This window comes from Nycticebus coucang, chromosome 11, assembly GCF_027406575.1.
Source record: "Nycticebus coucang isolate mNycCou1 chromosome 11, mNycCou1.pri, whole genome shotgun sequence".
Taxonomy (NCBI): domain Eukaryota; kingdom Metazoa; phylum Chordata; class Mammalia; order Primates; family Lorisidae; genus Nycticebus; species Nycticebus coucang.
In genome coordinates, this window is record NC_069790.1 from 100,109,071 (window position 1) to 100,133,662 (window position 24,592).

The 24,592-nt window shown below is 39.8% G+C and overlaps 1 protein-coding gene and 1 pseudogene across 3 annotated transcripts in view; one reads left to right on the plus strand and one right to left on the minus strand.

Annotated features, from left to right (window-relative positions):
- Positions 1–6,662: 6,662 nt before the first annotated feature.
- TNPO3 (transportin 3) overlaps positions 6,663–24,592 on the minus strand; it is a 108,823-nt gene continuing 90,893 nt past the window's right edge. For all 3 annotated transcript variants that reach the window (XM_053608892.1, XM_053608891.1, XM_053608893.1), the window contains exons 21-23: positions 19,798–19,910; positions 9,152–9,243; positions 6,663–6,946 (exon numbers count right to left, since the gene is read on the minus strand). In XM_053608892.1, the coding sequence (XP_053464867.1) occupies positions 9,183–9,243; positions 19,798–19,910 (174 nt within the window). In that variant the 3' untranslated portion in view covers positions 6,663–6,946; positions 9,152–9,182. The remainder of the gene's footprint in view (positions 6,947–9,151; positions 9,244–19,797; positions 19,911–24,592) is intronic.
- Positions 20,164–24,575, plus strand: LOC128598476 (60S ribosomal protein L5-like; annotated as a pseudogene).

Sequence of the window (24,592 nt, forward strand, 5' to 3'; positions counted from 1 at the left end):
CTGTTTGGATTTTTGCTGACTTGGCAGGTGAGAAATAGTATCTTAGTTACCATTTCTCATTATGAGCAAAGCTGAGTATCTTTTCATATGTTAAGTGACTTGTGTGGATTTAAAATAATAATAATTTTAGAATAGTTCTGTTCCAGGATTCCCTCTAAGATGTCACATTCCATTCATTCGTCCTGTCTCCTTAGCCTCTCTGCTCTATAATAGTTACACTGAACTTTTCTTGTTTTTGATGATCTTGATGGTTTTCAGTACTGGTCCAGAGTTTTTTAGAATGTCTCTCAACTTGGGTTTATCTGAAGTATTTCTCATGGCTTTTATATGGAAGACCAAGCTGGAAGAGTCATTCTCAGCATGTAACAAGGGTATATACTGTGGACATGATTCATCACTGTCAATGGTGACCTTGACTTTGGTGAGCTTGATTACTTGGCTGAGGTAGTGTTGGATAGGCTCTTCCACCCCACTTTTCCATATCATACATATGTACAGTTCCAGAATTAACCTGTATCCCTTTAAGAAACTTTACCTACTACAGTGGATACTTCCAGCTCCTTTCGTCTTCAGTTGACAATCATTTACAAAGGTTAGTACCTTTTCTCCCCAAAAGGCAACTCTATTTCCTCTCAACACTAAAATTAATTGTCAACACTTTAAGATTAGAGATATCACATATCTGATTTCTAGCTTCTCTCAAAAAATTGGCATGTATGAAAACATTGTCACACACCTAATGGCAATAATCAGCTGAAACTTTAGATGGATATTTTCCCAGTTCAATATGGTCTTCTTCCAGCCTGCTACCCTCCTTTCAGGGCTCGAACCCTTGTCGCTACAACTCTGCAACCTCTGATGAATGGTGTGCAGAAAACTGAGAGGAGGTGAATTATGTAAGCTTGTGAGCCTTGTGTACTATGCCACCACTAGTGGACTGACTTCCCCAGTACTGCTGATGGTTCGGTCGCAGCCAAAAATACTCCCTGGGTTTCTCTTCATTGATTTCTTTACAATGAAACAAAATGGAAACCTGGCTGTCACTCCTTAAATCTCTGTACTGTAGCAGGCAGTTGTGGATGAACACTATTCAAAACAGACAAATTCCAGAGGAACAGGCAGGGCAAGTGTGTGCAGCAATTCACTGCTCCCTAGCCATGATAGGTTCCACAGAGTAGCCTTTGCTTGCTCTAGTGACCTGTGCTGAAGGCTAAGATCATGGCCACGGGTTGAACGCATCCCTCCAGGACCCAGCACAGTTTTCTTTCTGTCCCTTCTTCCAAGCTTCTTCTCCCCCCTTATTTATTTATTTTGGCCGGGGCTGGGTTTGAACCCGCCACCTCCGGTATATGGGACCAGCGCCCTACTCCTTGAGCCACAGGCGCCACCGAACCCCCCTAAGTTTATTTGCATCCAAATAAACATCTTCTTTTGACTCCTTCCTTTTATTCAGCTTTTCTTTAACTTAAAGAACCCATCCCTTCTTTTCCCATTTTTGCTGAAGGAGCATTCTTGGAAGGCAACTTTCCCATTTACTGGTATCTATCCTCCCTCCCACCTCCCAAACCAGGCACATCTTGTTGCATAATCTCAGATTTTTAAGAGCTCTAGATTTTGGCTTTCATCTTATAAAATAATTCACTTAACCCAGGGCCACACAATGTGAATGTTTAAATTCATGAAGTCTTGATGCTATTCAAAAGCATAAGCTCCTTTATGTCTTATGTGTACAATTAGGTCATTAAATATGAACTGTTCGATCTCCTTAAGCACTAAGTTTGACAATTGATATCTCTGATATTTCTTTTGACACTTTTATTGTTAAGGTACATCTTCATTCTTACACACACACATTTTGGCTTGTGATTACCTTTCAAAAAATTTTAGAGCAATTTTTGTGAAACCATGAATAAGCCAAAAATTTGTGTTGTTTTTGAATATGAGTTCTTTCTGTCATGGAGCTAATGTAGCACAGATTGCTAATACTATCAACACAGTTGTTTGGGAAGGATGTGGCTAATGAACTCAGTACATTGATAGTTTGAGGAATTCCCTTTTGGTGATTAATCCTGAAAATGAGCCACGTGGGCAACCTGAAACCAAAGTGGATACTGATGGAAGGAATTGGAATATGGAAGGTTTGACATTACCATTCCAACAATATTGGACCATTTGAAACAAATCAGTAAGTTAAAAAAGCTGGATAGATGGGTTCCACATAAACTAAATGAGCATCAGAAGAGAAATTGAAAGCTCGCTTTTCTTTGCTGCCACTACATAAAGGCAAACCATTTCTACACCATATTGTATTGCTACATGTGTATGAAAAATGGATACTTGTTAACAATTGTAAGCATTCAGCACAACCATTGGATAAAGATGAAGGGCCAAAATATAGCTTAAAACCATTCATTCCTCAAAAAACCCTATATGGTGTCTGTTTAGTGGTCCAGCGCTGGTATTATCCACTATAGCTTCATGAAACTTGGTAAGTCGATTATAGGGGATGAAATGATGAGGATGCTTGTGATTAAGTACTAAGAGTGGTCAATAAAAACAGGCTAATCCTCTTGAAAGACAACGCTGTTGCACAAACAATGCTGCTCAAACTAAAGAAGCTGGACCTGGACACTCTGTCATCCACCATTTTCTTTTCTCTTTTTTTTTTTTTTTGAGACAGAGCCTCAAGCTGTCGCCCTGGGTAGAGTGCCATAGTATCACAGCTCACAGCAACCTCCCAACTCCTGGGCTCAAGCGATTCTCTTGCCTCTGCCTCCCAAGTAGCTGGGACTCCAGGTGCCCGCCACAACACCCGGCTATTTTTTGGTTGCAGCCATCATTGTTGTTTGGCAGGCCCAAGCTGGATTTGAACCCTCCAGCTCAGGTGTATGTGGCTGGCGCTTTAGCTGTTTGAGTCACAGGCGCCGAGCCTCATCCACCATTTTCACCAGACCTTGCATCAACTCATACTGCTTCTTCCAGGCTGTGTACCATTTCTTGCAAAGAAAAATACTCACTTCTCAACAAGCTATGGAAAATACCTTTTACAATTTTGTTGCGCTCATTCTCCACGCTTCTTCACTGCTGGCATACACAAGTTCCTGTTAAGATGGCAAAACTATGTTGCTGGTTTAGGCACATACATTGATTGATTGTATTGTTTGAGATAAACTTTTGATTTGAAATTGGACATTTCAGATTTAATAATACATTCTGTTACGTATGATCTTTATGATAATTCTGTCAAACAGGCATATAAAAATTGCAAATTGATTTTTTTTTTTTTTGGGACAGTGTCTTTGTCACCCCAGGCAGAGTGCCATGGTGTCATAGCTCACAGCAACCTCAAACCCTTGGGCTCAAGTGATCCTCTTGCATCGGCTTCCTGAGTAGCTGGGACTATACCACATTGCCTGGCTAGTTTTTAAAGACAGGGACTCCATCTTGCTAAGGCTGGTCTCAAACTCCTGAGCTCAAGCAATCCACCCACCTAGGCCTCCCAGAGTGCTAGGATTATAGGTGTGAGCCACTGTGCCCAGCTCTTAATTCTTTTTAGTATAGTCTTGTTGGCCCCAATGGGTGATTTGTACTCCACGTGACTCCAAGCTCTTAGCTAATCCAATCAGCAAACAGACAATTCTATGGAGAAACGACTTAGATAAGTTCAGGTGCAGTTAATTCACCTGTACACATGAACTGAAGTCACTCATTATACTCCTACTAGACAATGCCATGCAGTATCTACATTAGGGGACTTGATCCCAAACAGTTCCTTTTTCAATTAAAATTTGGGTGGGTATCCTTGCTTGCCAAAAGCCAACATAAGACCAAAGTAACCATTTCAAATGATCCACAGGGTTTACAGTAAGCAGTGAGGCTCTGACACCATTAATGACATAGGATGTAGTTTTCAAAGCTGTAGCTCAAAACCATATTGACATTAACTAAGATAATGCATTCCAGAAGCTTCTTTTCAGTGGCAAGGGAGAGTCTTATTAAGCCTTCTATGCATTTTTTTCAGTCCCAGACACAATTTCCTATAAAAAAAAATCCTAATTCCTTAAATAGAGCAAAATTAACTGATTATTGCAAGAGCTTGTGGCTGGACATAGTGATGAAACTGTTTAACCAGAACATGTGAGAGAAGGAAGGGTAATGTGCTGACCCCTGGAATCTGATAATCTCATTCTAAACACTCAAGTTCTTTTTTCTTCTTCTATAATGCCTCTGTAGAGAGTAAAACTGAGTCCTACTGATGTTCCTCTGTAAGGCTTATTTCTCACCAATTCCAAATATCGTTTGATAGCATGAAGATTCAAGCTCAGTAGTGAAAATATTAACATGCCATGGCAAAGAAAAGGCAGTTGTTTTCAACAACACAGCCAGATGTAACACATTAGGACGCAGCTCTGCAGTTAAGGTTACAAGCTCAAAGCCCAATTACCATGACATACTGTATGACCCTGTTTACATAAAACTTAAGAAAATTTCAAACTTATCTGCAGTGACAGAAAGCAGGCCAGTGGTTACATGGGGAAGGGAGAGGGGTTACACAAGGGCTGGAGAAAACTTTCAGTAGTAAAGAGTTGGTTCACAGGGGGCGGCGCCTGTGGCTCAGTCCGTAGGGCGCCGGCCCCATATGCCGAGGGTGGCGGGTTCAAGCCCGGCCCCGGCCAAACTGCAACCAAAAAATAGCCGGGCGTTGTGGCGGGCGCCTGTAGTCCCAGCTACTCGGGAGGCTGAGGCAAGAGAATCGCTTAAGCCCAGGAGTTGGAGGTAGCTGTGAGCTGTGTGAGGCCACGGCACTCTACCGAGGGCCATAAAGTGAGACTCTGTCTCTACAAAAAAAAAAAAAAAGAGTTGGTTCACAGGCGTTGCCTGTGGCTCAGTGAGTAGGGTGCTGGCCCCATATACTGAGGGTGGTAGGTTTGCCCAGCACTGGTCAAACTGCAATAAAAAAATAGCCAGGCGTTGTGGCAGGTGCTTGTGGTCCCAGCTGCTCGGGAGGCTGAGGCAAGAGAATTGCCTAAGCCCAGGAGTTGGAGGTTGCTGTGAGCTATGATGCCACAGCACTCTACCGAGGGGGATAAAGTGAGACTCTTGTCTCAAAAAAAAATTGGTTCACTGTCTTGACTGTGGTAATGGTTTTGCAGTGTAGCATATGTGAAAGTTTATCAAACTGTACACCTTACATATGTGTAGTTTATTGTATGGCAATTACACTTCAATAAAGTATTTATTTTGGGGGGCAGGGTCTTGCTCTGCCACCCCAGCTAGCGTGCATTGGTACCATAATAGCTTACTGCAGAGGCGTTCAACTCCTGGGCTGAAGTGAACTTCCTGTTTCAGCCTCCATGGCAGCTGGGACACAGGTGTGTGGTATCATGCTAATTACCAGGCTAATTTTTCTATTTTTGTAGAGACAAGGTCTTGCTATGTCACTCAGGCTGAAAGCTAACAAAAAAAAAAAAAAAGACAAATAACTCTGTAGATTAGGGAACAGTCTGTCTACTTGGGTGGCCATGGTGGAAAAAATCATACCACACCTCTGGTTTAACATGAAGGAATGACCCACTATCTTTCCCACTGAAGCTACATGAAAGGGTAACACACAGCGTGAGTTTTAGGATGAACTGGAAGAATAAGAGATGAATGAGCCAGTTCCCTGAAATATGAAGGATCTGTGGCATTAGGGCACGCCTTTTAAGCTCTGTATCAGAAGTCTATTAGGTAACAATTAAGGGTGCTTACTTAGCTAGTCTAGCTGTACCATTTCAGAGCTATGAGGCAGTAAATGAAAGAAAAAAGAAACACTGATTAAATTTTAAAAAATTTATTGTTTTTTCTTTTTTGTTCTTGTTGCTGTTGATTTGTTCTTGAGATGGCTACAACACCAGACAGAACAGTGCCCTCATATCTAATGGCTGTGCAGGGCTACATCCTTCAAAACATTAAGCTTTGTTGGGCTTCCCTCTTTAGCCTCACCCCTCATGAAGTCAAATAATTTCCATACTTTTTAGTAAAATACAGTTAGCCCTGTAAACATTATTTTCTCCATACCCCCCATGTCTGTGGGTAAATAATTCACTAAGGGGGAAAAAAAACTTAGAAAAACTAAAACAAATTATACATTTATATCCTAACCCACCCATCCCATTTTGGCTCTTCTCTCCAAGGCTGACAACAACCCAATGTGCATCGGAAGTAGATTTAGAGACTGAACAAGGTCAGGGGCAGATAAACACAGATTTGACCTTCCTGGGTTCTGAGTATCACCAACTCGACCATGATAGAAAGCAGAATAGGCTCCGTGCCTACTCCTCCTCTGAGTAACTCTAAATAAAGGAAGAAACAGCTGGCGGGGGTGGAAGAAATTTCTACTCACTTGCATTAAAGAGAATGGGGAGAGGGAAAGAAGGGGGAGGAAAGAGAGGACAGAACAACAAACCCTTAGAAGATGATCTTGAACCTTTTCTTCCAATTGTAGCTATTTAATTCATTTGAATTTCCACATTTTCCCTAAGTAAACATTTTATTGTTTCACAGAAAGTTTGTACTTCTTTTCTGCGTGTGCGCACATGCGCAGTACTGTGTGCACGTGTTCTTTGCTATCACACGAATGTTTCAGTTCTGCTTTCGGTTTAGTTTTTTTTTCTTTTTTATTTTCTTAAAATTATTTTTCCTTTTAGAAACAAGTTCACCAGGAAACCACCTTCCCTCCCACTACGCCGGACAGGCCACAGCCATCTTTTAAAAACCACGCTGATTTTCCCTCACACCCCAAAACAGGAACTCCTCAGGATGGCCTCGGAAGGCTGGAGTCTCTCCCTGTCTGGAGGGACACCCTGCTGGCGGTGAAGGCCCCTCTGCCACAACGGAGGTTTCTGATTGTGGGACACAGTCTGGTTTTTGTTTCCTTCCTGTCTTCTAATTAAAAAAGACATTCCTGACAAAAGAGATAAGATAGTCAATAATTGTGCTCCAGAAGACAGTGAGCATTTTATAAAATCAGTCAAGGGAAATGTTTCTATACTTCCTTGGGCACTTTATTCTGGACTCTGCCGTAAGAATTCAGTTAAAAAAAAAAAAGTTGGATTTTTTTTTTTTTACTTGTAGGTTCAAGGGAGCTACTACTTCAATGAGATTCCATCTGCAGTGAGTTTCCAACACTGAGTGTACTGTGGAGATAGTAAGCCAGCAGTTCCAACCCTTTCCTTCCAAAACAACTAGAAAAGGTCCTCTTCAGTCTGTTAAATATTTGGGCTTCTTGTAAGATTTTAACTCATAAGAAGGCTTTGCCTACTAACAAAAGTTTCAAAACCACTGACATCACTCATACAGACTACCCAGAGAGTATTACATAATAAAGGTACTAAGTAGAGTGGGTCAAATGAGGACTCTGGTGCCAGAACATCTACACTTGAATTGTGGCTCCAATTACTGGCTATGACTTCACGTAAATTTAGACATCTTTGAACCTCTATTTCCTCATTTGAAAAATGGGAATAAGAGCAACTGACCCAGATTAACTGTATATGAGGGTAGTTTCATTGCCATATACATCTGACGCATAGTAAACATTAGCTATGAACATCTGCATCAGTCCACAAACAACCCTATGCGGTGCATAAACATTAGCTATCACAGACACTACGCATAAAGCTAATGACCCAATCATTAGAAATAATTTAGCTGCCTTTCTTCTCTCAGTCAAGAAACTGGCACCCAAATTCCACTACCCAGTCCTTTCTTTCCAGCTAAACTTCCTGCTTTGCTTCAGAATTGGGAGCAGGCAGGACGTAGAGAAAGCTGATCAGGAGCAGGCCAAAGATGCTACTCCTTTCCTATACTGGTTGAACTCCCCTAATCTGCATATCTAAAATCAGAAATTTTTTGAGTGCCAACATGACACTCAAAGGAAATGCTCATTGGAGGATTTTGAATTTTCAGAGTAGGGATGATCAGCTCATATGTATTCTGCAAATATTCCAAAATCTGAAATCCAGAACACTTCTGGTTCCAAGCATTTTAGATAAGGGATTTTTTAAACCTATACTTCCTGCCCTGGTCAAAACGTGGCATTTCAGCATTCAAATCACATAATATAAGCTCTCTGCTCATTATATCTGCAAGTTCAGTTTTAAGACACTGCTGCCACGTGCCACAGTCAACTTTAGGTAAGCACTGTTTTCACAAAATAGCCAGGTTAAAAATTTTATTACCAGGTACACTGACCATCATAGAAGTGTACTTCAAGGGAAGGAACCGTAGTTCTGGGAAGGAACTTTTTTGATACATTCTGCAACAGTTACTTTTTTTTTTTTTTGTAGAGACAAGAGTTTCACTTTATTGCCCTCGGTAGAGTGCCATGGCCTCACACAGCTCACAGCAACCTCCAACTCCTGGGCTTAGGCGATTCTCCTGCCTCAGCCTCCCGAGTAGCTGGGACTACAGGCGCCCGCCACAACGCCCGGCTATTTTTTGATTGCAGTTTAGCCGGGGCCGGGTTTGAACCCGCCACCCTCGGTATATGGGGCCGGCGCCCTACTCACTGAGCCACAGGCGCCGCCTACTTTCTTTTTTTTTTTTTGTAGAGACAGAGTCTCACTTTACTACCCTCGGTAGAGTGCCGTGGAGTCACACGGCTCACAGCAACCTCCAACTCCTGGGCTTAGGCGATTCTCTTGCCTCAGCCTCCCGAGCAGCTGGGACTATAGGCGCCCGCCACAACGCCCGGCTAAACAGTTACTTTCTTATGGAAGTGAAAATGACATCCCAAAGCCAATAATTATCCTGGCTACGCTGCACTCCCAGCCCTAAATCAGTGCCCTGTATAACATAACTACTGAGCACAGTTACACTTTTAGTCCTTTCGGGACTCTAGCTACAGGACTAGTCCCATGATGAGCACCATAATTTTCCCTTCCCCAAGCACAATGACAGCTTAAGGAAAAGCAAGGAGATAAATGCCACTCACCTGGATGACAGGCACAGTGTAGGAGTGTGAGCTATCGAAACAATCTGGTGAGTTACACTTTTAGTCCTTTCGGGACTCTAGCTACAGGACTAGTCCCATGATGAGCACCATAATTTTCCCTTCCCCAAGCACAATGACAGCTTAAGGAAAAGCAAGGAGATAAATGCCACTCACCTGGATGACAGGCACAGTGCAGGAGTGTGAGCTATCGAAACAATCTGGTGAAGTCTCGCAAGGCCCAGCAAACTTGCTTACATTCCTCAGCACTAGAAAAGAAAAGGCAGATTGGTCCTTGATTGAGGAGAAAGATATGCCAAAACAAATAAACAAACAAATAAAAAACCCTGCAACAGACCAAGAATTGTCCCAACTGTGCTAGAAGCTCTCTCCACTGTCTTCTGACCCTGCTTCAGATGTTTCGTAACTCAGGGTAAAAATTAACTATTACATCTGAGAACAATGATAAACTTAGTGGCCCTACAAGAGTGGACTCAGGAGACAAACTGCCTGGGTTTGAATCTTGGCTCCACTATGTCCTTGGGCAAGTTATCAGTCTTTGCCTCAGTTTTCTCATTTATTATGTGGTTACTACAAAAGTTTTCAGACATTGTTTATGATCCATTATTTCACTTCCAAGAAACACAGTCAATCAACAGCATCCTTTCTGATTCACTCGTTCAAATTTCAACTTGCTCGGCTTATCCGTGTTGCTGGGGGGCTTCACTCCTTGCTGTCTGCACAGATTTTATGTTTCTTGATTTTTGTATATCTCAAAACTTTTGTAATGACCCACATATCTACTTCATAACGTTGTTGTGAGGATTAGATTTGTCCATATATGGAAAGTGTCTATGATAACAAAGCAGTATACAAAACAGTATTCAATAAATTTGGGCTACTACCATAATGCTTAGTAGAAGCCCCTGATACAAATACAAAAATACAAAAAAAAGCCAGAATCCTTAAAGAAAAAAAGCAACCTAAGGCTCTAATGATTTTTAATTTTATAAGCTGAGCTAACTTCGGTAACCTGGTTTCCTCATTCTCTTCCAAAGGCAAGTTTTGTTTACAAGGCCCAGTCCAGCAACTAAATCTCTATCAGTCACTGATTTTCTAGTTGAACAGGCTACTCAGGATTTCCTTCTGTCGGAGGAGGGAGAAAGGAAAGGGTTAAGGCATGTAGACAGAGAGGGGGAGGAAGGAGAACCTCATCCTCAAACACTGAGATGCCCCAGGTGGTATGAGTAACACAACATTCATCTGACCTTGTTTTTTCAAAAGGCTCCCACTTTGTCCAAAACTGTCACCAAGAAACCAGATGATGCCAGCTTCATTCTTTTGTATCTGTCTTCATAATAGTTTTGCTAAATAAGCATGAGACTAAGCTAAAGCAGTGGAAAAGGAAGCACTTAATATGCTCATCCTTATGTAACCCTCTCCATGGGTCAGAAAACTTGGGGACCAGTGCATCTGGCCTAGGATCAATGTAGAAAAAAACATGCTTTTCATCTAAGACAAGAGTCTCACTATGTCACTCTTGGTAGAATGCTGTGACGTCGCAGCTCACAGCAACCTCTAACTCTTGGGCTCAAGCAATTCTCTTGTTTCAGCCTCTCGAGTAGCTGGGACAATAGGTGCCCACCACAACGCCTGGCTATTTTTTGGTTGCAGTTGTTGTTGTTTAGTAGGCCCGCGCAGGGCTTAAACCTGCCAGCCTTGGTGTATGTGGCTGGTGCTCTACTCACTTGAGTTATGGGCTCCAAGCCTTGCTTTTCATCTTGTAATGGTTAAATACCAGGGGAAGGAAATACTATGATCCAACAAAAACAGACCCGAGCTAGCCCCATTAGGTGCTTACATCCTGATTTCCCCACCAACTATTAATGTCTCTAAGAACTCTGATTTATAGACCCCATGACCTCATTAAACAGAACATTTCAGAAACTTTCTTCTAGTCTCTCTCCATCCTAAAAAATGTAATGAAAATGAAGAAAGTCCTCTGGTTTTATTAGTGTTAACTTAGGAAAGTGTTAGAGACTCAAAGATTCTTTTGTTATCTTAATGTTGTCCAAGTTGTAAATTTTTTTACCTTTCTTCAACTACATACCCTGGTTTCATTTTGAAAAGAAATGATAATTGAAGAAAACATATTGAAACCAAAAGGCAAGCAGAGAAGAACTGTAGCAAAACAAGATGAAATGAGGAATGGGCCACAGTACCAAGAATCAGCTCAGCTTCTGCTTCCAACCCTATTAGCAACTGCTCTGGTGTCAGGACCTTCAGCCAAATGTTTAGCTGAAGTGTCCCTAGTGAGTAAGACCAAAGAAATTGATCACAAAGTTCCCAATGCTAGAAGTCATATGCCGCATGACGTCTGGCCAACAATGGACTGCATATATGCCAGTGATCCCCTAAGATTATAATGGAGCTGAAAAATTTCTGTGGCTTAGTGACGCTATAACCATTGTAACACTATAGTGTGACGTATTATTCACGTGTTTGTGGTGCTGATGGTGTAAACAAACCTATAATGCAGAGTTTTATATGTTTATTATTCTATACTTTTCATCATTATTTTAGCGTGTATTCCTATATTCACACACACAAAAAAAGTAACAGTAAAACATGCTCAGATCCTTCAAGAGGTATTCCAGAAGAAGTCCTTGTTATCACAAGAAACGACAGCTCCATGCATGTTAATGCCCCTGAAGACCTTCCGGTGGGACAAGATGTGGAGGTGGAACAGTGGTACTGATGACCTGACCCTGTGTAGGCTTAAAGGCTATGCTATTGTGTGTGTTTGTATCTTTTAAAAAGTGTAAAAACTTAAAAAAAGAGGAGAGAATTTAAGAATAGAGAAAAGCTTACAGAACAAGGATATAAAGACAAAAATTTTTTTTTTTTTTTTTTGTGGTTTTTGGCCGGGGCTGGGTTTGAACCCGCCACCTCCGGCATATGGGACTGGCACCCTACTCACTGAGCCACAGGCGCCGCCCAAGACAAAATTTTTTATAAATGGTACAATTTGTGTTTTAAGCTAGATGCTAATGTAGAAGAATCCTTAAGTTAAAAAAATTTTGTTATATATATTTAGCATAGCCTATTGTACAGTGTTTATAAAGTACACAGTGGTATACAGTAATGTCCTAGGACTTCACATTCACTCACCACTCCCTCACGGACTCATCCACAGCAACTTCCAGTCCTGCAAGCTCCATTCTGTGTGTCTTTTACAGTGTACCATATTTTATCTTTTATACCAGTTTTACTGTACATTTTCTATATTTACATACACACTTACCATTGTGTTATAACTGCCTACAGTATTAGTTCAGTAACCTGCTATACAGGTTTGTAGTCCAAGAGCAACAGGTAACACCATATAGCCTAGGCCTGCAGCAGGCTATCTAGGTTTGCATAAATACATTCTGTGATGTTCACACAACAAAAACACCCAAGGTCGCATTTCTCCGAACATATCTCTGTTATAAAGTGATCCATTATTTTATATTCTACCTCAGTCCTTCTGATATTCAGTATTTCCTATTTCTTTTCTTTTTTTTTATTAAATCATAGCCATGTACATTAATGCAATCATGGGGTACAATGTGCTGGTTTTATATACAATTTGAAATATTTTCATGAAACAAGTTAACATAGCCTTCACGGCATTTTCTTAGTTATTAAGACATTTATGTTCTACATTTAATAAATTTCACATGTACCCTTGTAAGATGCACCATAGGTGTGGTCCCACCAATTTCCCTCCCTCCACACATTCTAGTATTTCCTATTTCATTTATTTATTTATTCAACTGCCATTATTTTTCTAAGTTCTATTTTTGGGTTTCTAGTCTCACAATTCAACCCTTCTACCTTAATTCTGAATTTTATGGTCACTATTTCTTTTCTTTCTTTTTTTTTTTTTTTTTGAGACACTCTCACTTTCACCCTCAGTAGAGTGCTGTGGCATCGTAGCTCACAGCAACCTCCAACTCTTGGGTTTAAGCGATTCTCTTGCCTCAGCCTCCCAAGTAACTGGGACTACAGGTGCCCGCCACAGTGCCCAGCTATTTTTTGTTGTTGTTGTTGTTGTTGTTGCAGTTGTCATTGTTGTTTAACTGGCCCGGGCTGGGTTTGAACCCGCCAGCCTTGGTGTATAATCAAACTCTTTTTTTTTTTTTTTTTTGGCCGGGGCTGGGCTTGAACCCGCCACCTCCGGCATATGGGACCGGCGCCCTACCCGTTGAGCCACAGGCGCCGCCCTATAATCAAACTCTTAACTGATGACTTGACCAGGGAAACAATCCCACACTGGCCTCAAATTCCATTGCCAGTGGAATTCCCATGTCCAGTATCTTTTAGTTCTGAAGGTCCTCATGCAAATGACAAGTAGTCAGAGAATAAACATCAAGAAAAGAAAACAAAAATAAGAAAGATTAAACACCCAGATAGAGAAATGAGAAACAATGGCAGAGTTTCTTGTAGTCCTAATTTATCTTAGTTAATGACAGGCTCATTTGGTGTTTGGAAAGCAAGAGTGGTATTTTAGAATGAAAAGTCCCAGCTTTCTTCAAGCTGACCAACTGAAAAAGCCAGTCAACTAATTACCAGTACCATTTAAAAGCAGGCTTGGACTTGCTGAAATGAAACTGAACCAGTTCACCCTCCTTGCTGGAATGGGACACAAAGCAGCAGGTTGAGGCAGGAGTTACAGGACCTTAAAACCATAAGGGAGACTGAGTCATCATGCATAGGACAGAAGATTCAAGGGCAATAGGTGTATTAGAGAAAGAGAAGTACTAAGAGGAGATGAGCAATATCAAACCTTTTCTCTAATATCATCTCTTCCTTCTGTTCATTCCCCACCATTATGTCACAGCCTGCTTCTAGGTGCAGCAGCAAAACTTGTTTAGCAATGAAACATCAAGCGGATCAGGTTGGTAATGTGCCTTATTTTTCCATATCACAAGGCAAAGATCACAAATATTTTTGTTTAAGCATCACATACATCCCTTTTCCTTGCGTCGCGATTTTCCTTAAATTTCAGACTTACTCTATCATAATACCTGTCATATATTAGTTCTGTCCACAGAATGCAGGCTTGGTGGAGACTTATTCCAGAATGTGTGGGTGGTTGCCTTACAGTCGGCAGCAGATGTGCCCCAGCTAGTTTTACAAGTACAGAATGGCATTCTAGCAGTTTCTTTTCCAAGAAGAAAGCAGTTAGCATTCACCGATTACCTACTATGTGCAATATCTACTTTAGATTTACATTTGGTCTATTATAATAACTCTACAAGACTGGTAATACTAACCCCATTTTAAAGATGAATAAACTAAAGCTTAAAGTAACAAGGGTATGTGGCAAGATTCAAACCAACATACTTTAAACCTAGTTGGTTTCTTTTTTTTTTTTTTTTTTGAGTCAGACTCTCACTGTGGCACCCAGGCAAGAGCAGGGGCATCATCATAGCTCATTGCAGCATCAAATTCCTGGGCCCAAGCAATCCTCCTGCCTCAGCCTCCCAAGCAGCTATGACTATAGGCATGTGCCATCATGCCTAGCTAATTTTTCTATTTTTTGTAGAGACGGGGTGTTGCTCTTGCTCCAGCTGGTCTTGAATTCCTGACCTCAAGTGATCCTCTTGCGCTAGGATTACAAGTGTGATTCACTGTGCCTGGGCTAAACCCAGTCTTACTTGCCCTAAGGAAATTAGAGCTCATATGATCCTGACCATATAATGATAGAATAAAACAGAAGCAGAGAGAAGCAACTGTTATTCTTCTTCCCCCTGAGATAGCTTGTAAGTAGAATACTATTTCTACTAGGAAGGTTTGTATAAAAAGAAAGCAGATAATTTTGCAAGGTCATCCCAGTCATATATGCCTATTCAAGGGGGGGAATTCCCATTTCTGGCAAAATGTGTCACAAAGGTGGGTCACATGCTATTTTTCAGTCATGCATGTCACTTGATCTATGGCTAAAAGTGAGTGGCTTCTGAGGCATGAAGTTAAGCCATTGAGTAAGCTACAAAATAATAGTACTTAATGGTTTGGGATCTTAACATTAAGAAAATGGTTGGAGACATTCAGGGGACAAGAAAACAAATCATTTTGAAAAGTGACTTTAAGAAATCAATACTGGGCTCGGTGCCTGTAGCTCAAGTGGCTAAGGTGCCAGCCACATACACCAGAGCTGGTGGGTTTGAATCCTGCGAGCCTGCCAAACACCAGTGACAACTACAACCAAAAAATAGGCATTGTGGTGGGCGCCTTAAGTCTCAGCTACTTGGAAGGCTGAGGCAAGAGAATTGCTTAAGTCCAGGAGTTGGAGGTTGCTGTGAGCTGTGATGCTACAGCACTCTACCCAGGGAGAAAGCTTGAGGTTCTGTCTCAAAAAAAAAAAAAAAAAAGAAAAGAAAAGAAATCAATACTGAATCACAAAAATGAAAAAATATCCAATGTACTCCATACTAATATGAAATCAATATATAAACAATTATACCCTCATAAGAACAATACAGTCTAGTTTGGGGAATGGATGGAGGAGGAGGACTGGCAGAAGACAGGAGGGCATGAGGCAGGATCTCACCTAATGTGCATATTGTAAGGGTATATAACACACTCCTGGGTAAAGGGCTCTTCTACAAATGGAACTTTACCCTGGAAGTGAGAACAATGTAACCAAAAAGTTTGTACCTTCATATTAATTTGAAATAAAATATAAGTTAAAAAAAATTTAAAAAATCAATACTAGGCCAGGCATGGTGGCTCACACCTATAATGCTAGCACTCTGGGAGGCCGACGTGGGTGGACTGCCTGAGCTCACAGGTTCGAGAGCAGCCTGATCCAGAGCAAGACCTCGTCTCTAAAAATAGCCGGGCATTGTGACGGGTGCCTATAGTCTCAGCTACTTGGGAGGCTGAAGCAAGAAAATTGCTTAAGCCCAAGTTTGAGGCTGCTGTGGGCTATGATGCCATGGCACTCTACTAAGGGTAACAAAGTGAGACTGTTATTAAAAAGAAAAAAATCAATACTGAGAAAAGATAATGTCTAAAATTTATATTATCTTCTTTCCCTTCTAAAAACTAGGTCTTGTTTTACCTATAAAAATGTAATATACACTCATGAAGTAAACGCAAATAGTACAAAAGTTAGGAAATGAAAAAAGTCTCTCTCCTCTCCTGATCCAACTTGTATTCCTTTCCAGAAATTTACTATGCATAAAGTAGCTTGCTTTATGCATTAGAAAATGCATAATAATACAGCTTTTCAAAGTACAAGTTGTTGCATTTATAATAGCATAAAAATATGCAAGAAAAAAATCAAGGTAAGAGACAAATACTGAAAACTATAAAATGTTACTAAAACAAATTAAAGATATCAATAAATGGTAAGATATCATATCTATGTTCAAGGATTAGAAGACTTAATATTTCAGTACTACCCAAAGCAATCTACAGACTCAATATAATCCTACTGACCCTTCTTATAGAAGAGAACAATCTATCCTAAAATTCTTATGGAATCACAAGGGGGGGATGGCGCCTGTGGCTCAAAGGAGTAGGGCACCGGCCCCATATGCCGGAGGTGGTGGGTTCAAACCCAGCCCTGGCCAAAAACTGCAAAAAAAAAAAAAAAAGGCAAAAGCTATCTTGCAAAAGAAAACTAGGTGCTCAAAAGATTGGATTCCTGATTCCAAAACCACAATAATCAAAACAGTGTAGTACTGGCATAAAGGCTGACATATAAGTGAATATGACAGAACAGAGAGTTCAGAAATAAACCCTCATGCATATCATCAAATTATTCTTTCTTTCTTTTTTTTTTTGTAAAGACAGAGTCTCACTTTATCGCCCTGGGTAGAATGTCGTGGTGTCACACAGCTCACAGCAACCTCTAACTCCTGGGCTTAGGCGATTCTGTAGCTGGGACTACAGGCGCCCGCTTCAACACCTGGCTATTTTTTGGTTACAGTTTGGCCAGGGCTGGGTTTGAACCCACCACCCTCGGTATATGGGGCCAGTGCCCTACCCACTGAGCAACAGGCACCACCCAATCAAATTATTCTTGACAAAGAGTACAAAAAATATTCAATGGGGACAGTCTTTTTAACAAATGGTATGGGAAGACTGATATCCACATCCAAAAGAAAGAAGTTGGATCCTTACCTAACACCATATATATTAAACCAAAATGGATCCAAGATCTAGCATAAGACCTATAACTATAGCACTCTTAGAAGAAAACCCAGGGACAAAAAACTGTTATGACATTAAATTTGGCAATGATTTCCTGAATATGACCCCAAAAGCACAGGCAACCAAACTAAAAACAGATAAACTAGGCTACATCAAAATTTAAAACTTCTATCCATCAAAGTACACAACCAATATGATAAAAAGGCAACCTACAGAGTAGGAGAAGAAGTTTGCAAATCATGTATCTGATGAGGAGTTAACATCCCAAACATATAAGGAATTCTTACAATTCAAAACCAAAGGACATTCAATTAAAAAATGAGCAAAGGATTTGAACAGACATTTCTCCAAAGAAGATACATAAATGGCTGATAAGCAAATGAAAAGATGCTTAGCATCACTAATCATTAGGAAAACGCACACCAAAACCACAATGAGATACTGCCTCACACTGGGCATGAGGTGCTAAGATGGCCACTATCAAAGAACCAGAAAATAATAAGTGTTGGTGAGGATGTAGAAAAACTGGAACCTATGCACAGTGGCGGTGGTACCTATAAAATAGTGAGGCTGCTAATGAAATCAGTATGGTGGTTCAAGAAAAAATTTAAAGTACAATCAGCTTATAGATTTAGCAGCTTCACTTCTAGGTAATCTAAAAGAATTAAAAGCAGAGTCCTGAAAATAACATTTATATACCTGTGCTAGCAGCATTATTCGTAATAGCCAAATGGTGGAAGCAACACAAATGACTATGAATGAATAAATAAAATGTGGTATATACATACAATGGAATATTATTTGGCCTCACAAAGGAAGAACATATGCTACATATGTTACAACATGGATGAACTCTGAGGACATTACGTAAGCTCAGAGAAATAAAAAGGTCACAAAAAGACACAAATACTATGTGATTTCACATATATGAAAGGATCTGGAAAAGTCAAATGCAAAGGAGCCCAAAGTAAGATCCTGGCTGCCAGACTATGGGGAGGGGAGAAGGGGGAATTAATTGTCACTTAATGCATATAGTTTCAGTTTTACAAGATAAAAAGGTCTTGAGATTGGTTGACAATGATATGAATATATTTAACACTGATGAACTGTATACTTAAAAATGATTAAGGAGGTACATTTTATGTTATTTGTATTTTATCACAATTAAAAAATTGAAAAATCATTTTAAAAGCTAGAGTCAGTGGTCAGGTGCAGCTGTTTATGGCTATAATCCTAGCACTTTGGGAGGTTGAAACCAGTCTGGCCAAGAAAGCAAGAAGCCTTCTCTACAAAATTTAAAAATCAGCTGGGTGCAGTGACGTGTGCCTGTAGTCCTAGCTACTCCAAGGCAGAAAAATTGCCTGAGCCCAGGAAGTTGAGGTTGCAGTGAGTTACGTCACATCACTGCACTTCAGCCAGGCAACAAAGCAAGACTCTGTCCCTAAAAATAAATAAAATAAAAGCTCAAGTTGTGTTATGTAATACTATTATTTTTCCCTTTACAATATATCTTGTGTATTTTTCTGTATTATCACATGTATTTCTTCCTTATTCTTTTTTGGTGACTATTTACTGGTATAGACATACCATTAATTAGTTAAGTATGGTCCACTAACGAGCAATTAGAATACTGTCAGTTTTTTTCACTATTTACCAACCTCACTGTAACACTCATTCTTTGACATACATTTATTTCCACAATTGTATGAGTATAAGCCATTGCCTAAAATTTAATTAAGACCCCAAGGACTCTAGAAATTTTTAAAAGGACTATCAGGCTGAGGGAACACAGAGCTACAAAATCCAATTTAAGTTGCTGTCATTAATATTATATAAAGGACCACAAAAGTCTCACAACCTTTGATTCAGTAATTACATTTTAAGAAAAAAAATTCAAAAAGAAAAGGCTCTACTTTTGATATCAGCTGTAATACTGAAACATTGAAAAAAATTGAAATGTGTACTAACGAAGGCATCATAAAGAAATCTAGTAATACCTTTATGACTATAAAATGGTAATTTAGAAAACTATGTAACTATATTAGAAATGTTTATATACTCATAGTAAAAAAACATTCATATACATTTTACTAACCTGTAATCCAAAGATTGTGAGTACATGGTGCATAGGCCTAATGTATGCCAAAGAGATGTTTTGTTTGAACTGCATGATTTCTTTGAAATTAGAATTTAAATATCTTTAGATATGGAGAAAATCCTCAAATTCACTGTAGTCTACATCACCCTGCAGCATTTTACAACCAATGCTTTGCCTTTTCAGGTACCTGTACTCTCAACCCTAAATATGGATAAGAACGAAGGGCTCAGAAAGATAAAGACCAATCTCCTAAAGGGGGAGGAAACAGTGCCTCCATTTACCCTTTACCATCTTATACCAGGCAGTACACACGTACAATGGAAGTGATGTGCATACATTTAACATGGTGATGTTTTTCCCTCAGATTATCTTTTGATGTCAATTTGTGCAATTCAAGGCTAAACAGACTCTCAAACTATGAATTTCCAAAGGCACATAAAAACAGTTACGTTTTTCCCACATGCCCCAGCTGCTAGTTCTACATATATTCCTTTCAAGAACTGCCAGAATCACTTACCTAGTGACCTGTTTGTGGAAATCTGTAAGTTGTTTGTGTGTCACTGTGACGGCTCCCACGGTTGTCTCCTTTGGCAAACCTTTCAAGGAATTTTCTAACCATCGACAAAAAGTCTATATAGGAGAGAAGAGATGAGAGTTTTAAAAGGAGGCAGGGCTTACTCACCAGGGACCCTACAAATACTACCCCCCCCAATAGGTTTTTTTTTTTTTTTTTGTAGAGACAGAGTCTCACTTTAAGGCCCTCGGTAGAGTGCCGTGGCCTCACACAGCTCACAGCAACCTCCAACTCCTGGGCTTAAGTGATTCTCTTGCCTCAGCCTCCCGAGTAGCTGGGACTACAGGCGCCCGCCACAACGCCCGGCTATTTTTTTTTTTGTTGCAGTTTGGCCGGGGCTGGGTTTGAACCCGCCACCCTCGGCATATGGGGCCGGCGCCCTATTCACTGAGCCACAGGCACTGCCCCCCAATAGGTTTTCATTTTTAGCATTTGCTCCCCTAGACTTGGAAGTAAAGGAATCAATAAAAGTACTATCTTTAGCCCTTAAAACCCTCTGGGTTGATGCAGTCTGCAAATGTATGCCTGGACTTCCTTTTCAAGGGGCAGTAAGCATCATCTCAGACAAAAGCCTTCGACACCTTTAAAGTAAAATCTCTTCTAGATGAAGTTATTGTTCTGTTTCTGTCATAAACTTACATAATATTATAAAAATTCAGACAGATGCCACAAAAACTCTTGAACATAAAGATCAAAAGCAATCCAAAGTAAAGATCCAGTTACCAAGCAGAGCAGGAACAACAATATACCAAGCAATCCTGTCAGAAAGTATACGTAGGCTTGGCATCTATAGCTCAAACGGCTAAGGCACTAGCCACAAACACCAGAGCTGGTGGGTTTGAATCCAGCAGGGGCCTGCCAAACAACAACAACTACAACCAAAAAATAGCCGGGCATTGTGGTGGGCACCTGTAGTCCCAGCTACTTGAGAAGCTGAAGCAAGAGAATTGCCTCAGGAGTTGGAGGTTGCTGTGAGCTGTGATGCCACGACACTCTACCCAGAGCGGCAGCTTGAGGCTCTGTCTCAATTAAAAAAAAAAAAGTATACATAAAATATAAACCTAGAGGGCGGCACCTGTGGCTCAAAGGAGCAAGGCGCCAGCCCCATATGCCAGAGGTGGTGGGTTCAAACGCAGCCCCGGCCAAAAACCGCACCAAAAAAAAAAAAAAAAGAACCTAGAACCTTAAGGATTTTAAGGCCATCTCTCTCAGCAGAAGGCATATCCATTCAGTTCCTTTGTGATATCTGCCTGCTACTTTGGGTCAGAAAATCTCACTCTTACTGCTATTTTAAATAATGTGTTTGGTCAGGTACAATGGCTCACACCTGTAGTTCTAATACTTTGGGAGGCTAAGGTAGGAGAATCGCTTGAGACCAGGAGTTTGTGTGACCAGCCTGAGCAACATAATGAAGACCCTGTCTCTATAAAAAAATATAAAAATTAGCTCAGTGTTTTGGGATGCACCTGAGGGCTCAGCTACTTGGGATGCTGGGCAGGAGGATCACTTGAGCCCAGGAGTTTGAGGTTATAGTGAGCTATGATCTTGCCAATGTACTCTAGACAGGTCAACAGAGCAAATAAAATTAAAAAATAATGTGTTTTTATCTAAGTATAGTATCTTTATACTTTCCATAGTCTCTTTATACTTTTCATATGCATAGAAACCGTCCCCATCCTCTTTACTTTTTCTCTAAACTAAAAATCAAAAAACAAGGAACACCCTCATATTCTTATTTTCAGTTTAATCATTCTCCTTTGAGTCAGCTCTAATTTTTTTCATCCCTTTTTTATGTTAGTTGTATACTTTGGCTATAGGTCTGGGCTATAAAATTACTTTTTTATAGCTTTTTAAAAAATATTATATATTTTTTCCATTATGTTCATTTATGATTGTAACAGGCCAGAGCAAAGGTAAATGTTACAATATAAAAGGTTAAGTACTGCACAATTCTCTAAATGTTGCTCTCAGGGGAGACAACACTCAGAAAAAAAACAAAAGGGACAAAAGATTCAGGAAAGAACCCTTAAATCAGAGGTTCTCAACCTGTGGGTCGCGACCCCTTTGGGGGTTGAACGACCCTTTCACAGGGGTCGCCTAGGACCATCCTGCATATCAGATATTTACATTACAATTCATAGCAGTAGCAAAATTACAGTTATGAAGTAGCAATGAAAATAATTTTATGGTTGGGGGGTCACAACATGAGGAACTGTATTAAAGGGTCACAGCATTAGGAAGGTTGAGAACCACTGCCTTAAATGATAAAGTTTTGAAATCCAAAAACTGCTCATGAGTTAACAGTATCCTCTCAAAACATAAACAAAAACCAAAATAAAAAGCAAATCTAATTAGCTAGCACATAATGGTCTTTATCAACTTCTCATGAAGGAACCTCAAAAATCTTGTTGAAAATAGTAAATAAATTTGCCACAGATGGGTATCTACCAAAGAAGGTAACACAAGGGTTTCAGTAGTTTATTCAAGTCAAGAAAGCAAGCTGATATGCTATCTTTCATTAAAGAATTTGAATTGAACTTTAAAAATGATTTGATTAAGAAAGTACTCAAGAATGTGAACTTTCTTTGGACTTGTGTCTTTAGTTACAATATCAATCAGTTTACAGTGCATAGACAACCCAAATTTACTTAAGTGTTTCCTATACAAACACTCAGTTCTAAGTTGATGTTTATAACAATCATTTTAAATTACTTAACAGTTGAGTGGGTATCTGGAGAGTGAACTCTTTAAGAGCACATGGTACCTGGTTTCTATTCCTGTTGAAACTTAACTGTTCCCATTTTTTCCTTCTTCTGCTAGCACTTAACTATATGTTTAGAAATCTAGAATGTTCTTATATAGTTAGATTTAAATAGTTGAGTCTTCTGTTATCTAGGAACCAAGTGTATTTACAAAAACTTTTAAGCAGAGTATGGAGATTTTATTTCTCAAGTTAATAACTTCTGGAATTAAATTTGTTGAGCCCTAGGGGCTTAAAGAATATTTTCTTTAGGAAAACACAAAAATGCTACTTCATTAGATTAAAATGAAATGTATATCAAACAGCTGTCAATGGAAATTACAGGTGCTATCCATTACAAATTATTTATCTATTATATATTCTGCGGTTCTGGAAGACAGCTCACTTTAACCACAACTAATTGTGCCATTTCCTGAACTGCTTCTATATTAAAAATTTTGAACCCTGTTTAAAACAGTTTACAGGCTATGTCAGTATTATTCATTCTGCTCAACTTTCACTCAGTATATACAATCAACAGATTCATCCAGTATAGAAATTACTTGGACATTACTGGATTGACTAAAAAAAAAAAATACATGCTCAGGTGATAAGCAAATAATGCAAAGGTAAAATACATTATGGGTTAGACACTTACATGCCTCCAATTGCTCTGGCTAGATTTATCACCAAGGAACAATACATGCTATATAATCTGCAATTCTATATAACTGATATACAGGCATCTCTCATGAGTGAACAAATTTTGTATTGTCCAGCCACACAGCTCTGTTCAATGTTTACTGCTTATTTCTGGTAATATATAAACATTATGACAGTGACACACAATCATGCTTTCAGGTACTCGGTAATGGAAGGCTATGTGAGGCCACAGATGGGGTCTCTATTCTGCAGGATGAGAGTAAAACTCATTACTATGCTCAGAAATGTTTGATGACACAGGATAAGAACAACACACCCAAATACATGATAGTTAATGTAACTAATAGAGACATCATTTGTCAGATTGCTTATGCCCATATGGAAGGCAGTATGATAGTCTGCACAGCTTATGCACATGAACTACCAAAATATGGTGTGCAGGTTGGCCTGACAAACTATGCTGCAGCATATTGTACTGGTCTGCTGCTGGCCTACAGGCTTCTCAACGGGTTTGGCCTGGACAAGATCTATGAAGGCCAAGTGGAGGTGACTGGTGATGAATACAATGTGGAAAGCATAGATGGCCAGCCTGGTGCTTTTGCATGCTGTTTGGATGGAGGCCTTGCCAGAACTACCACTGGCAATAAAGTTTTTAGGGCCCTGAAGGGAACTGTGAATGGGGGCTTGACTATCCCTCACAGTACCAAAAGATTCCCTGTTTATGATTCTGAAAGCAAGGAATTTAATGCTGAAGTACATTGGAAGCATAGCATAGGACAGAATGCTGCAGATTATATGTATTATCTAATGGAAAAAGATGAAGATGCTTACAAGAAACAGTTCTGTCAATACATAAAGAACAAGGTTATTCCAGACACAATGGAGGAGATATAAAGAAAGCTCATGCTGCTATACGAGATAATCTAGTCTATGAGAAGAAGCCCAAGGAAGATGTTTAAAAGAACAGATGGAACCATCCCAAGATGTCCCTTGCCCAGAAAAAAGATCAGGTAGCTCAAAAGAAGGCAACCTTTCTCAGAGCTCAGGAGTGGGCTGCTGAAAGCTACACCAAACAGCAATTTTATACAAGGTTTTCAGATAAAGACAATAAACTTATTCATTTTTTGCAAAAGCAAAAAAAAGAAGAAAACCTCATTAATGAATTATTAGCCTTCAATGGATTCCTTCATCTATCAACTAAACTTATCAATATCCCTAAATCTGATTACATGGACATACAATAAGGCTGGTTTCAAAGTTAGGGTGAGCCTTAAGGAACCAAAGTCTAATAGGTTTAGGAACTATGAGATAGATTCCTTATGGAAACAATCTTAC